Genomic DNA, 15,578 nt, shown 5'->3' with positions numbered 1-15,578 from the left:
AGCATAAAAGCACTCATAGACATATAAATGCAAGTGATCACACACACGCGAGAGTAAGACGATCGGCAACTGTTGCTACAACACATCTGCTCAAAACAACCTGCAGCAGTCAGACACCATTAAAACTGAGGAGGCTCCAAATTCTCCATCTGCTTTTTATCTATTGTCCGGAACCCAACCCTTAGTCTGAGACGATAAACAACCTTTCATTGGGCCTTGGTCTGGGTTCAATGTTTGCTCTAATGATGAGGCTTTATCCAAAAGACCTAAACGAACATGGGTTTCACCTCCGGCTATAATCAGCATACCTTGGTTTAGTCAAATACAAAACAGGTGCATACGTCGTAAAATCTTCTGCTCGTTTTCCTGCTTTAGGAGCAACCACAGCATGTTTCATACTCGTAAAATATAATAAGTTGTGATGACCTGCTTTAGTAATGTTCGTACAATAGCAGCCATCTAAGGCAGTACATCAGGGGGTCGTATTTAGCAAGCTGCTCTTCTAAATCTCCAAAGTTTCCATTACATGCCTGGCTGGTCCCCTGATGTTAGCGACCAGGGAGAAGAGAGCGTTGCTCTGCCAAGAGCCGCCATTGAGCCAGAACACTCCCACACACAGTCACACACATATACTGTACACACTACACACACACGCACACAACACACACACTCACAAAGGTTTGGCGAGCCTCTTAGTCACTCATTAACAACAGAGTTGTCATTTCCAGAAAAATCCCTGACGCACAATTTTGACTGAAAACAGAGTGATTTTCTGTGACGGGCTGAGTGAGAATGTGTATGTTTGTGTGTATGTGCATGTGGGCGGAGGATAAATTAACGGCGGTACCAAATTAGCAGCAATGTGCCGTTCTGAGCGCTGCGGTCTTACTCAGCATGTTAAAGCTAATCCCCGTCCCTCTGCAAACCTTCTCCTCAGTTTGATGGTAATTCTGACTGAACACACCACAGGCCACAAACAAACATCTGATACCAGAAGGAGGGAGGGGGCGAGGGAGGGGGCGATGGAGGGGAAAGTGAGATAATAGAAATAGGGGGACAAAATCAAGAAAGAGACATTGGGAGTGAATGAAGGGAAGAGAGACAGAAAGAGGAAAAAACACAGAGTTTTTCCAGGCCAGTCAGCCTCAGCGGAGGAGCCGACCTGCAGCAAGACCCACAGATTGTGGGGTCAGCTGAGCTTCACTCCCTGGTGGAAACACACACACACACACACACACACACACACACACACACACAACCACCATTCAATCGTGACCAAAACACTTAACCTGAATCCCCCCTGGAAAGCTCTCTGTCTGATAAGCTGCTGATAAAGCCATGACAAATTGTCACATTGTGAGTAATTATTGTGTCTATATATATATATATATATATATATATATATGTAATATATGGAGAAAGGAAGGATCAGCACACATTGGTCCAATGCAATTATTTTTATGATAAAGCCAGTTTTTATTGGCTAAACCTTCATCGGGGCAATTTGGAAGAGAGTTAATTGCGCATGGGAAACGCAGTTCATAGCTGCAGATCCCTCGGTCCACATGAGCAGAATGCCCAAACAATTACATCATATCACAAAAACTGAGGTTAAATCAATACAGAAAGGGAAATAAGTATCAAGTTATTTCAGGGAAAGAAATACTGCACAAACGTCTGGAAAGCAACATATGCTGTGATAAATGGCCAATAATGGAAAACTTCATCTCTACATTGTTGGAACTTACTGTGCAGATCCTTCTTTTATCCAGAGTTGATGTTTTTGGCGTTCTTGTATCTAAACATTATGTTGTAATAGTTTGAAAAGTACACATTTTTGGGGAATATTAAAATGGGTTAAATAAAGGTTGAACTTCCCTTCGCTGAATGTCCCACGTGCGGGGCTGTAATATGTCAAATCAGCACAAAGATTTAAGGCCAGACATTGTACAAGGTCTAGACTCTTAAGACAAAGAAACAAGATACTTTATACACTATGAAGCATTGGCGAGATAAAGAAAAAATACCAGAACTCCAAGGAATGAAAGCGACTCCACAAGGGGTATTTCAAATTGATTCATTTGGGAGGCAAAAAAGGTTGTGAAACTGAATCTTCTGACTGTCCACCCCAGACAAGGCATTTGGGTTGGACGATTGAGAACCCTGAGCTCCTCAGAGAGCACGATCAACGCAATATTGATCAAACAATCTCGCTAAGTGCTGCCTATAACGATGCCCGACCGCTCTTTAAAAGCGCTCTATATGAAATTGCCTTTGTTTGCATTCGCATGCCACGTTGCCATGGCCTGATGTGTTGGCACCGTGCCACCTCTGGGGAGCGTCTCACCCTCTATCTCCTGCTTTCATGAATAGAGAAAGAGAAGGAGTGAACGCAGGGGAGGCAATGACGGAGAGCAACATGGAAAGGGCAAACGCGATAAAGAGACAGCAGAAAGCTAAGGACAAAAGGAAAAATATGACAGAAATATGCAGAGTGAGTGACAGCGAGGCCGACTGTTGCGTTCATCAACAATCGTTTGGTCAACACACGAGAAGGAAAAAGGCGGCGGGAAAAAAAAAGAAATCGGGAAATTGAATTTTCAGCCTAATTAAGGAGAATACTATATCCTTTGTGATCAACCAAGCAGAAACATTTAATTACAAAACCAATTACGAGGTGGTGAATGTATCACAACTGACACAACCATCCCCCAAGCAGAACAGGACATTTTCAGGACGAGAATTAGAGGAGAGAAAGAGGGAGGGAGGGGAGGGGACAGAGGGTGAGGGCGGCACACAGAAGATGACTGCCTGATAGATTTGCTTTTCTTTTTTTCAATTGTGCTCATGTATGTGTAGGAGGGAGAAACAAAGAGAGAGAGCAGATAACAACACTGGAAACCATGAATATGTATGAGTGTATAATGTTCATGCAGGGTTGGTGACCACACCTTCATATTGTGCGTGCATTACGAGTCAGAGAAAGACGTTTAAATATTCAGTTTGACCTCCAAAATGATGAGCGAAACCACAGGAGGTCGTCACCACAACAACACCTCCAGCTATCTTCCATCAAAGCGTTTTAACACAAAAGCCCTGCAGTAAACACTGTTGCTAGGCAAATACATCACTGTAATATTGATTTACATCTTAAAAATGTACATCATTTAGTTATCAAAACAGTGTTTCCCAGGTCTTAAAGGCCGCATCAAAGCTAAGTGATACAATATTTTGAATTTATTACGGTGCTTTTGCTCAATATATATATAAAAAAAGAAACAGAAAACGTATGATGCAATTCCTTGTTGAAAGAAGAAACGCTCTGCACACTTCAGTTCCAATTCAGGTATTTCACGATAAAGCCAAGTTCCTCAAGCAAAATGAATCCTGGATAACACAATTACATCAAATAGAGCACATGTTCAGGTTCACGGAGGATCTCAGGAGTTATTGCTCAATAAAAGGAACAACTAAATATTCCACTTGTTTGGTCATCATGTTTACAATTGGCATTATTTCTTAAAAAGGTATACTATGCAGCATTTTCCTCAAAAACAATGTTTAGACTTATAGAAGAATAACCCCTCTCAGTCATCACTTATGACTCTCTAGAAGTGTGTGGCAGCGTCTGTGTCTACACAGAGCCTGCAGCCTGTAGTCGGGACGTTTTCTGTGCACCAACAAAGAACCTTTGGTCCCCACACGGGGGGGTTGCAACCTCCAGCCAATAAGCAAGGTGTGCAGCCCGCTCTCATTCCCAGGTCGTAACACCGCCGCTTTGTCACGCCCCTCTGCGTCTCTCTTCCCATGGCACAATGCACCTTTCTCCTCTGTACGATGCAAAGTAGCGGTATTTGACTATGAGAACAGATTGTTACCTCACTGTGTGTATTGATGGGCTTCAGTGTTTCCCCTTGCCGTCCCTCTCCTCTGCTCTGCACACACACACACACACACACACACACACTCAAGCCAGGATTAAGCATGCCCTATGGCTGCTTTCATTCAAAATTGTATGAGAAAGGAAATGCATTAAACACTGACTGTAAACGTTATTCAGGGTTTCTTTACAATGCTGCCTGTCCTGGTTGACACGACTCAGAGAGGTGTGGATTCAAGTCTATGCTTCATTTTTGAGGCTGTAGTTGTTGAAGAAGTACATCATTACATTACATTGCCATGTATGTGTAGTTTGTTAGAATTAAAATAAAAGCATTTCTAGTCTTATTTGACCAACTGTGATATCGTATCGGCTTTTACAAAATAATAACGGTAGCACCCTTGAGAACATATGTGTGCGACTGCCTGTGCTGGTGTGTACATGCATATGCACACACAATCACATCCATTCATATGCGTCTGAGCCCAGAGAGCTGAGTGAGAGGACCTGGCAGTGGTCTTATCTTTCTCACATTGCCGTGTGACTCACAGCTTTAACAGGCAGCACAGTCATTATGGACAAGAAGACCTTTTTATATCTCGGTCGGCCCCACAGCTCTCCTCAGGGCCGGCCAACAAGGACCAACGCACTCCCTCTCTCTTCTCTCTCTTCTCTCTCACCTCTCCGTCTCCCTCTCCTCCTCTCAGCCAAGCTTTTTGTCTCAGTCCCTCTATTCTCCATTGTGTTTCTGTCTGGCACTGTCTAACATAGATTTAATGTCAGGTGTTCTCTCACTGTGTTAAATAAGTCATTTTTTTCTTTGCCTGGAGGGGACAGAGCCCATGTTTACTCTGCCAGCCATCACCACTACACTCATCTACACACATACAGCACACTGAATACAGCTGGGGATGTGTGTGTGTTGGAGCTATATGAGGTACTGAGGCGTGGGCTGCTGGTGGCTGCTGGGACGTTTCACCCCATCACTTTCTCATCGCCTCAGTTTCTCAACGCCTACCGGCATTTTCTGAGGTCACAAACCACATTCCTAACTCGTGATGGTGGAACAAGTGGGGAGTAGGTAGACGTGGCTCTATTCTTCTGATCAATGTGTGTGTGTGTGTGTGTGTGTGTGTGTGTGTGTGTGTGTGTGTGTGTGTTAGATGAGCAGGGACAGTGAGATTAGATGTGGTCAGAACCCTCCTCTTCTCGAGGCTGAGCAGGCAGGCTGACAGTGAGATGACTGGTGCAACCAAAGCAAAGCTCCAGGCAGAAAGTTAAGATGTGCCAAAATAATGTGTGTAAGAAAGAGAGATTGTTTAAGACAAACGAGTGACTGGACATGATTTCAACATATTTTAATATATAAATTCAATATATTTGATCTAGAAGTCTACTGTACATTATCTTGACATATCATCTGTGGTTGCTTTAGGGCTTTTACCAGAAATATCAGAGTTCAAAAGAAGCTGATTTAATCAAATTATTCTGAGAAACAACTCAGAAAAGGGCCTCCAGTAAAAGAATGTGAAAATGCAAATGAAATGTTGAAGTAACTTAATGATGATGAATGAAGAGTCCTGCGTGTTTTAAAGTTTGTTTTCCCGTCAGATCTTTGTATTATTACTATTTGATCTGATGTTGTAACATCGATACAATCTTATAATTATAATGAATTAAAGAATTGTGTAAAAGACTGCATTAAGAAACTTTTAGCGTCTTTCAGCTCATTGTTTTGGTTTTTACGGCTCGCAACTTTACTGTTTTGCTTCGATCTTGCCTCTTCTCCTCATCTTGCAGCATGTTTTCAGAGAAAGATCTCTGATGAACCCACAGAACCGCCACCTGCTCAGCAGCGTTAGCGACCCGCTGGTGAACATAGTGGAGCGTTTTGCAGCTAAAGTGGAAGATATTTCCCTCAGGAGTTAGTGGAGACCCAACAACACAGCTAAAAGAGTATTGGTCTTATATTCGCCAGGTGGCCAGAAACACAACTCCAAATGAATACCAATGTCGCTCTGTGTTGCTAGATAATAAGTAGCTAATATGTTTGCCATATCAACTTTATAGAGGTGATAATATGTCAATGTTGTGTTCACAGGTTGTTGAATTCCCAACCATGTGGCCAAAAAAATCAATTCATGCAGGTGTATTGCGAAGAGAAAGATGGAGAATGTGTGGAAGGCTTTCTTACCTCGTGCTTGCCCTTCATCCTGCAGATCCGGATGTCATTCTTGTTCGACTCCCACGTCCTTTTCTATACATTCAAACACACAAACAAACATGGACGGCTGGTTAGCTACATTTGCATTTCTCCTGGAGTAACATTTTCCATGCATTAGATGTCTGTCCTGGAGGCGCTCACCTTGCTGTAGAACATCTCTTCTCCTGCAACGATGTCCAACTCCACGCGGAAAAGGTCATCTCTGAGGAGGGAGAGAGAGAGAGACGAGAGATTGGCAGTGAGCCAACACAGCACAATCAAAGCTTAAGGTAAGGCACGACGCTGCACTATGTAAACCATGAATAGCAACACAGCACAAGTACAGCAGAGATAATATTGCTAGCTCAGGACGGTGCAGGTCGATGCAGATGTTTGTTTTGGATGAAACCCAAGCCACACTCTTAATACAAACTCTGGGTATGAATATTTCCACTATATATTGAATCTGTATGGTTATACAACTAAATAATTCTGTATGTGCAGCTATGTAATGCATGTATATTAGAGACTTTTATTCCTTTAAAGTTGATCACACCCTCAGAGATTATGGAGCTTTTTAATGTCTTCCATTTCTCCCAATATATATGAGAAATTGTACCGTACTGCATATTGATGTCTCATATTCTCCCTTTGCCTTTTGCCTCTTCTCATTAAACTCTACTTGCTGCATTGAGTTTGCTCCTAGGCCCCCACATTTAGCTTATTAGTCTTATTCAAAAGCCTGATGTAATGTAATTAATGGGTGATTTAATCAAATTGTTATAGTGGTGCTTGCACACCCCCATATGCTGCCTACACGTGGTCCTAAACCTAACACCATGCATATATTATTGATATTCCAAACACTACTTTCTCACACTCTTCTGGTAGGCAAACAGTGCATTGTTTTAAATTATGTATCATAACAACGGCTTGTATGTAAACAGCCCTACGCTTTCTTGTTTCCCTTTTTGAATGAGGAATAAAGACTACCGCTGCAAGCTGGGCTGGAGAGTTATTTCCTCTCGCGCGGCTGCTTCACATACGTGCTAGTTGGCCGTTGATTGTACTCTTCGCGGTGTGTTCGAGTGCGACTTTCAGGCCAAGACGCAGGCAACGTGAGGCGACACAACAGTTGCCCTCCGTCGACGCCAGTTCTTTGATGTCATTAATGCGCCTTTAATCTGCTGATAATTCTGCAGTAACCTTGGATGTTCCTGTGAAAAGGCCAAGTACATAAGAGTTGGGCTTGGCAGCTCCGGTAACTGCTGATGTTTGCATATTGATCAAGGCCTCGGTATCTTCTGCGTTGAATCTGAAGCTCGGGGTTCATCTAAGCAAAGAGCCTAAATGTGCTAATCTGTAAATCTACCATAGCCGTGTTATTGCGGCAGTATCGATCCGATCTCTGATCCAGGTCCGCCTTCCCAAGTGCTGCATGTTCTCTTGCTTTCGGAGAACAGAGGCAGAGGTTATCACGTATGCGTCCATATACAGGTGCCTGTAATCGTACCACCTCAGTGTGTGTATCAAACGCGTGTTTGCATCCGTGTTTCTGAAAGAGAGAGCTGTGTGAGAATGTGTGCATGATGAGAGCACAGGTACTGCAGGCCATCAGGTTACTCCAATCCTGAATAATTCATCTTCACTTCCTGCTGGTGTTTTAGACGATTCCCGCTTTTACTCAACCTCGCAGAACAGGACGACGGCTAAGTGGCGAGGAAGTGCGAAATCACCTTGCTCAGTGCGTCTCTGCTTAACAGGTCAGAGTTTAAGCGTTCTCCAAACAGTGGAGTGGGCCAGAGTGTGAGGCATAATCTCATCCAGGCTGCTTCAGCGTTGTCTCAGCATTAACATAATGAATATAGCAACAGGCCTCCGAGTCAGAGTGGCTGGCAGCCAGCGCTGTTGCCTCTGATAGTGCAGAGGAGAGGGAATTATTTATGCTGCTGCTTCTCTTTCTCTCTCTCCATCTCTTCTCTTGCCCTCCAGGTTGTTTGAATGATGCCTGTGGCCTGTATGCTTTTGTTTGTTTATATGTGTGTTAGTGGATTTAATGTGTACTGCATGTGGTAGAAGGTTAGGAATTCAGGGTAAGGACTAACATGTGAGCTGTGTAAAGATTTCATTATTCTTTATGTTGCAGGATGTGCGCGCAGCCTTGAATAGACTCGGTCATAACTTACACAGGCGCCTCAGCTCACAAAACCCAGTGCTAAAACCTACAAATCAAAAGTCTCCTATTTCATTCTCTGTGTCTGGCCTTGCGTATGTGTGTGTAGGATGTGCGCGTGCCTGAGCTGTTATTTCATATATCCCCTCCCGGCCCTTTTTGACCTGTCTAATGCAAAGTCAACACGGAGTCTGAAGAGAAACTGCCAACATTTCCTAAATGTCTGACTTGACCAGCTCATGAACTTTCTCCATTTGGTCGGACAAACAACAGCAGACTCAAAGTGAAGACATCTTAATCCAACACAGCCAGGCTTTCCTGTATTTCTTGTATAAGTTTTCCTACTCTTCTTCTAGCTAGCAGCCGTGTTGTGGTTTAGTGTGAGCAGCCCTGAGCCTCTCTGAGCCTGCAAATAGTGTGAAGGGAAAGCTAAAATGGAAAAATCTGAGCTGACCACCTAGTTACCCTGACCCTTGTGCTGACTGAGGGAGAGTACTCTGTGGCACGTGTGAGTTTGCATGTCTTTTATGTGCCTGAGTAAGTAAACATGTCCCCAGTTTGATATCATATCATGAAATTGTAATCCTCTCAAAACTGAAAAGTGCATATGGAAAGAAATCCTGCACTATGTTCCCACTAAGAGCAACGAATTGGTCCAAGACCTTCATCAGGCATTAAACTCACAGTGCATCATCGTCATATACTGAGGCCTGAGGCTGCAACAACTACTCGAAAAAAGGAGTTGACTCACAGTAGACGACTACGTCTTAATAATTGACCAATTCAGACAAGAAATGTGTTCCAGAATCCATAAAAATACAAAAACTAGAACTATAAATTCCTTCAAAGGCTATACAAAAGAAGTATTATTCATCAACAAAAGACGTTTACATGGCTGTGAAAATAAATAGAGACATAATTAAGTATACTTATATATGCAGAGCAGAGCAGAGCAATGCACACTAGATTTGTTGACATATTAGTTTTTGCTACTTTTGTTGGATTAATTGTTATATTATTTAAACTGATGAATTGAACTCTTTTATGACATCTTATGTGCTTATTTTGTAAGTTGTGTTCCTCATTTTTGGGTGAATAAAAGCCACCTTTTGAAAGTCCACCTGTGACACTGTGTCTCTTGTGTGACTCACTTATTGTAGGCCAAATGCGTAACAGTGTTCCCACACCTTCTTAAACACCACATTTAAGGACTTTACACGCCCGATTGCCACATATTCAAGGACCCACACAGCATAGTTTGAGACATGAATCAAGGTTAGTTACTGTTACAACACCGATCAGTTTTATAACGAGATCGAGCAGGCTTTACAGAAGCTCACGGACAACAATTAAAAAGAGAGAGAGGCTCCAATGTGTGAACACTTCTCTGTGCTGTGTTACAGTGTTTGCAGACTCTGTGCGCTCTAACACAGCGAAACAACTGAGAGATAAAGACAAACACTTATTTACGAGAGGTACAAGTAAAATAACTTCAATTTCTATTCTTGCACAAAAAATATACATTCAAGCACTTTCAATGACCTTTGAATATTTTCAAAAACTTTCAAGGCCTTCATTTTTCCCCCCTCAAATTCAAACTTTCATGGATTTCAAGGACCCCTGAGAACAACATCATATATATATATATATCGATTGATAATGAAAATAATCATTGGTTTTGCTTTGTTGTAGTTTAAATGACATGAATCTGCAAGTCATTGGCAAAGTGCATTAACTTATTGTACACTAACAGTCTCCTATGTAGATGTGTGAGTCCACACATTACAGTACTACTAGTATATACTGTGAGAACAGTGTCTATTGTCCATGTGGGTGTTTGTGTCCCTCCCAACATACTTGTCCTCGTTTGCATGATAAATTTTCTCTACCAGCCGCCCTGCAGCCGAACGGCCTGGCAGCTTTGCCTCCCAAGCTACCCAGTCTTTGCCTCAAGTGAGCGTCTCCCTATCCGTCTGCCATGAGGCATTTGACCTGACTGTGACCCCCCCGTGTCCTCTGAGATCGTCGTCTGTGGGCTATTAAACGGAGCAACCACCAACCTGGCAGTGAGTCAACGCACTTTCCGTTTCCAACTAATGCAAAACGTAAACACAAACACACGCGCAGAGCCAGGTGGCAAAAAAAAACCTCTTCCGCTTTATCACAATTGGAACAGTTAATCAAGAATTGGCTTCATTCCTTTGGTCATCTTGTCAATTGATAAACACTCTCCAATTGGTTTATATTTGTGTGGATTAGCCCTTTAAATCCGTCTGAGGTCTGAGGACCACAGGATCCACAGCTGCTCATCTGGACAGCAATGAAATGGGGCTTAACACAGCAAGGAGCTTTATTCCACCAGCCACCAGCCAAATACATGGTTTACTTTCATTTAGCGAGGCTGGGAAGAGGACAGGGAGTGGTGGCTGGTCTCAGCAGGTGCTTGGGGCAGGGATTTAGCAGCGCTCGCAGTCTGAGGAGCAGCCATGCTAATGCTGACAGGAATAGGGGATGAGTGAGGCGTCTTATCAGGCCATGCACTCTGTAGGAGCTTTTGGCAGTCATACCTGACACCACACAGGTACTTATTTATAAATTATATTTTTTTAAACTCTGCCTCCCTGCTGGGTTGTCTCTGGCTCACACACGAGCATATAAACATGGATCTGTTCCTTTCTAGGCTGATCATTTTCTGTCAGGAAGCCGCAAACATTATTAGCCACTTATAAGAAATATATAAATATACTCTCAAAGCGCTCTGTGAATATCTCATGCTGCCGCGAACCTCCCTCGCCTCTCTCGTCTTTCCGCTTGTCAGTCGAACATTTCATTATCATCCGGTTGGCTGGGACATTCATATCAGTTTACCTCGCCTATTCAGTAAAAAAAACTCTGCAGCTGTAAATTTAAATGAACGTCTCTCCAACTGCTTCATGGCTCTTGTTATATGTTAAAGCAGACTGCAGTAGCTGTAGTCGTCTGCGTGCAGCTTTACTATCACACTGTGTGCATGTGTGTGCGACAGACCCTCTGAGCGCAGACAGAATGGCTGGAACCATGTTACACACTTTGATATATTTACTACCGACAGTCTCAGTAGTGAGGTTTAGAGCAGCTGGAGGCCAGGGACTGGGTCATTTCCTGGACCACAGTGGCGTCTCTTGTTGGAAACCACTTCAGTCTTCTTTCAGACTGCCACTACATCAAATAACCAGCGCCATATGTAGCATGTTTCAAGCTAAATTAAATTTTAGGACAACACGGGCAGTAAATCTTGAGGTGTATGTTTTTTGTTAGTTCAGTCTGTTTAAGGTCGGCTCCTGAATGGCTCCGGGGGGCGGCAGATGTAGCTGTATGGAGAAAACCGGGTGAAGCTGAGCAGGCTGACCAGCAGGGTCTGTCTGTCCAGGAGCAGCACATTCACCAGACTGACAGATGGGGACCAGCTTCATATGGCGAACAAACTACAAATCATCGGGTCAAATATCAGCTTTCAAAGTAACAGATTTGTTACAAAAACATTACTCGCCTATAAGTCTCACATAAATCGCACATTTAATTTTCCAATTAATCAGAAGAGATTATAAAACTTGTGAATAGCTAGTTACAAAGTTATGACTGTGCCCTTTATTATGTAACACAGAAATGGCCTCCAAGTTTTAATGTTTGAATAATGCAAGCTTTGTGAAGGCCTGGTCACATGAGAAATTAATACACTTTAATAAAATTCCCTAAATCTAGCCCCAGCGATATTAAACTGATAGTTATGTTTTTATGAGTAAATTTAGACACGAACTCCGAAAATAATGTCCAATGAAAGTGGCTAATGTTGCTTGGCAACACATGCAGTGATAAAAGATAAGCGCAGACATTAAAGCTGCTTCTGACAAAGCTATATTTGTACGTATGTATGTGTGTGTGATGCAAACAATCAAAGGCGTATCACATGTCCCAGATTTCTTAAAGAGCATTCTCACAGTCGAGAAAGCCATAATGAAGTGTTCATACTGTGTGTGTGTGTGTGTGTGTGTGTGTGTGTGTGTGTGTGTGTGTGTGTGCCTGTGTGTGTGTGTGTGTGTTGTACCTGGCTCCAATGTAGAGTGTCCGATTGACTTGGAGGATCCTCTGGATGTGCAGAGGCTCTTGTCTCAGCCATGTTCGGTGGGGTCGGCCCAGAAACACCGGGTGTCTTCTCACCACTGGCGACGAACGAGAGACAGAAACACATGATGGCTGATTCCCAAACTGACATCCGAGTACAAAAGTAGTCAACATAAAAGTGCTTTTGTGTTAAGTTTGTTTTGACAGTTCCGCAGCAGTAACAGGTATTCAAGGTGACAAAAGGTTGAGACCTGCACTTGAAACAGCAGCGTGTCTGCTACACAAAGCAACAGAGCACAAACCCAAACACGTAATCTGAAGGCGTCTGAACTCTACCTCACGTGTCACCGTTACACTCTCAAGTTTTTGTTGAGTGATTAGGACTCATTTTTGCTGCTTTTTGATGACAACTTTGGCAAGACATATTCTGTCAAGTGATTCAGATCAGTCCTGAAGACAGACACGCAGAGACAGGTGACTTTTTGAGAAATATCAAAAAAAAGGTAAAAAAACCGAAATTATCAAAGCGTTTCGGAGGACGAGGAATTTGGTACGTCGAGGAAGGGAAACGTTAAGTCAGAGAAATCTAAGATGAAAGTGACGGAGCCTTTTCAGCACATTGTTATCATGTTATCAGATCTGCGAAGACGCAAAAAGAACGAGAATAAAGTGAAGAGAGAAGCAGAAATCACGCTTCTATACTAATCAATGGTTCTCTTTGACCTTCAGGTGAATCATGTGATAGTCTCTCATCTTCTCTGCTCTTTCATCATTACCTCTTTAAATCCCACCCTACAGTCCATTCATCGGTTTCTTATTCACCTCTATGTTTTGTCTGCTTTAGTTCTATCATGTACAATCTTCCTATTGTATCCATGTCACTCTGTCCTGGGAAACCACTGTGATTCATCCTTTTCTCTCCTCGTCCTCCATCTTTTCTCTCTCTGTCCACCTCCACACTTCCCACTCTACACTTGTCTTGTCTGACCATCCAGACGAGGCTGCATTTTCTAACTTATACCTGCTGTAAACCCCAGTTGCTGAGTCTAGCGCGGCCGCTCCAGTGTAGCGCTCAGCAGCCTGACAACCTCTCTACACTCTCCTGTTTGGTATTGATACGTCGAGAAGGGTCGAGACTCAGCTGGGAAACCATCAGTCAATATTATTGAACTGCAATCAATCAAGGTCGGGTTTGAGCTGGAGACTGTCGAGCTGATATGGAGTCTCAAAGTCTGAGTGTGTAAGAAGCTGCGTCTCTCGAGGGTCTGAGTGTGTGTGTGTGGGAAAGTCATGAACGCGAGAGCCCCTTTCCACACTCCTGGTCTCATTCCTGAGAGCGACCCCACACCTCCTGACGTGGACACCAGTCAACACCCTTCGTGTGAGAGTCTTTCTGACCTTCACAGCTCACACAGTGACCCTAAGCCTCCTCTTTGCCCTCCCCTCAATTAAACACCCTGCCTGCTAGGCCGCGACCCCACACCTCACACGTCACGACCTGGGAGAGAGGCACACAGGGGAGAAGGCAGCTACAGGGTGAGAAAATCGGCGAGGTCAATACCTTCAGTGGGGATGAAGTTGAGGGGCAACGGTTCCTCTGGGAACGCCGAGCTGGCCGCTCGGAGCAGCCAACACAGCAGGAAGAAGGGAGGGGCCATGGTCGCCATAGCAACACAACGGCGAAGTCTGTGGAAATGAAGAAAAAGACACAAAAAAAAGGAGAAAAGAGAGTGAGTGGTTGCTAAATGAAGCATAGATGTGAAACACACATAAACATAAACAGAGAAATATTCACTCACTCAATCTCTGACTGCCTAATTAAATAACTAACTGGCTCGTTTTCTTCACCAAAGCTCTAGCTTTGCATTCCCTCAGCATCTCTATCCTTCTCTATCTCTGCACCCTGATGTGAGCGGAGAGAGAAGTAGCTGCTCGGAGCGAGGGATTAAGTGTCCAGTCAGCTCTGAATGCAGCCAGATCACTGTGGCACAACATGACCACATCAGACATAACACCATCTATGACACATCTGAGAAAAATGAGAAAAGAGGCAAAGGGGGCAACATCTTGGGCCGTACAGAGGGCAACATATGGCCTATAGATGAATGGAAAATCTGTATAAGCAGGAGAGCGAGAGAAAGGCTCAATACATCAAGCATTACACAGGATATGAAAGAGGCTGAGAGAGGGAGAGACGTGGTGGTTTACTTAAATGGAATGCTTGCCAGCGATGCAAATCACCTCTCTGACGGCGGAGCTAAACTGTTGGTATTTTTCATGGGGCGGTACAGAGGCACAAGCATGTCTCGGATGTGATTCATGTGGAAATACAAATGATAGCCAAATCAAGTTACCCTACACGATCCATCTAGAAAATGTATCAAGCACTTTGCCTCGGAGGAGAAAAGCTCTTAGATTTGCTTCAGCCACAAACCTCAGAAGGCACGACTGGCTGCACGACCGCTACCTCCGTGTGCCGTTACTGCAGTTTTGCAGTGTGGCGGAATTCAATGTTCGTCCAACAAGCACTTTTATTCAAGTTGCTATTATGTTGAGCTCTGAATCAATTTCCCCTCTCCATGCGAGCCTGGCATGGAATTGTGATTTCCTTGAAAATTCACAAACATAATTTGCAAAATAAACCCAATAACTCGATTTTCATCTTGTCGGCATCTTAACACTGAATGCAAGATTAGGTAATTTGTTTTTTGAAGATCAAGTGGAGAAGGCTTTCCATCGCCACTGCTGCAAACATTTCTTTCAGTCGTGCACAGTTTGCAACATCTCAAATTTGGATATACTCAAGGTCGGATTTCTTTATGCAAAACTCCTCAGCATATTCCTGAGGTCACCGATGCACAATGTGTAAAACGATGCATAACACGACACCTGAACGTGCAGGATCCACTACGCAGCCTTTCCTTTGTCAGTGTCAGTCTTTATCTCTCTTAGACTCTTTTCATGTCAACCTCAGTTCAGTTTAAGAGTCACCGTCATGTTTAAAGAGAAAATGTTGGAAGCACGAAATATCATTGTGTTGTAGCAACACTATGTAACAATTTAAAACAAGCTGGCACAACGAACACATTACTGGATGATGATGATAAATGATAAAATATAGGCTAGTATCACAGCAGCACAAGGAGAAAAGAGTCATTAAATCAGGGAAGTGACTGTAAACAACTTAAGTGTACTGAATTGTGTAAGGGTGATTTGTATTG

At 43.4% G+C, this 15,578-nt stretch overlaps 1 protein-coding gene across 1 annotated transcript in view; it reads right to left on the bottom strand.

The window, feature by feature from the left end:
• sema6bb (sema domain, transmembrane domain (TM), and cytoplasmic domain, (semaphorin) 6Bb) overlaps positions 1-15,578 on the bottom strand; it is a 94,854-nt gene that overhangs the window by 25,079 nt on the left and 54,197 nt on the right. The window contains exons 2-5 of the mRNA XM_029429621.1: positions 13,919-14,043; positions 12,341-12,455; positions 6,246-6,306; positions 6,075-6,137 (exon numbers count right to left, since the gene is read on the bottom strand). Of these exons, the coding sequence (XP_029285481.1) occupies positions 6,075-6,137; positions 6,246-6,306; positions 12,341-12,455; positions 13,919-14,024 (345 nt within the window). The 5' untranslated portion in view covers positions 14,025-14,043. The remainder of the gene's footprint in view (positions 1-6,074; positions 6,138-6,245; positions 6,307-12,340; positions 12,456-13,918; positions 14,044-15,578) is intronic.

The sequence above is a fragment of the Cottoperca gobio genome, chromosome 4 (genome assembly GCF_900634415.1).
Source record: "Cottoperca gobio chromosome 4, fCotGob3.1, whole genome shotgun sequence".
Classification (NCBI taxonomy): domain Eukaryota; kingdom Metazoa; phylum Chordata; class Actinopteri; order Perciformes; family Bovichtidae; genus Cottoperca; species Cottoperca gobio.
This window is presented reverse-complemented; position numbering and strand designations above follow the sequence as displayed.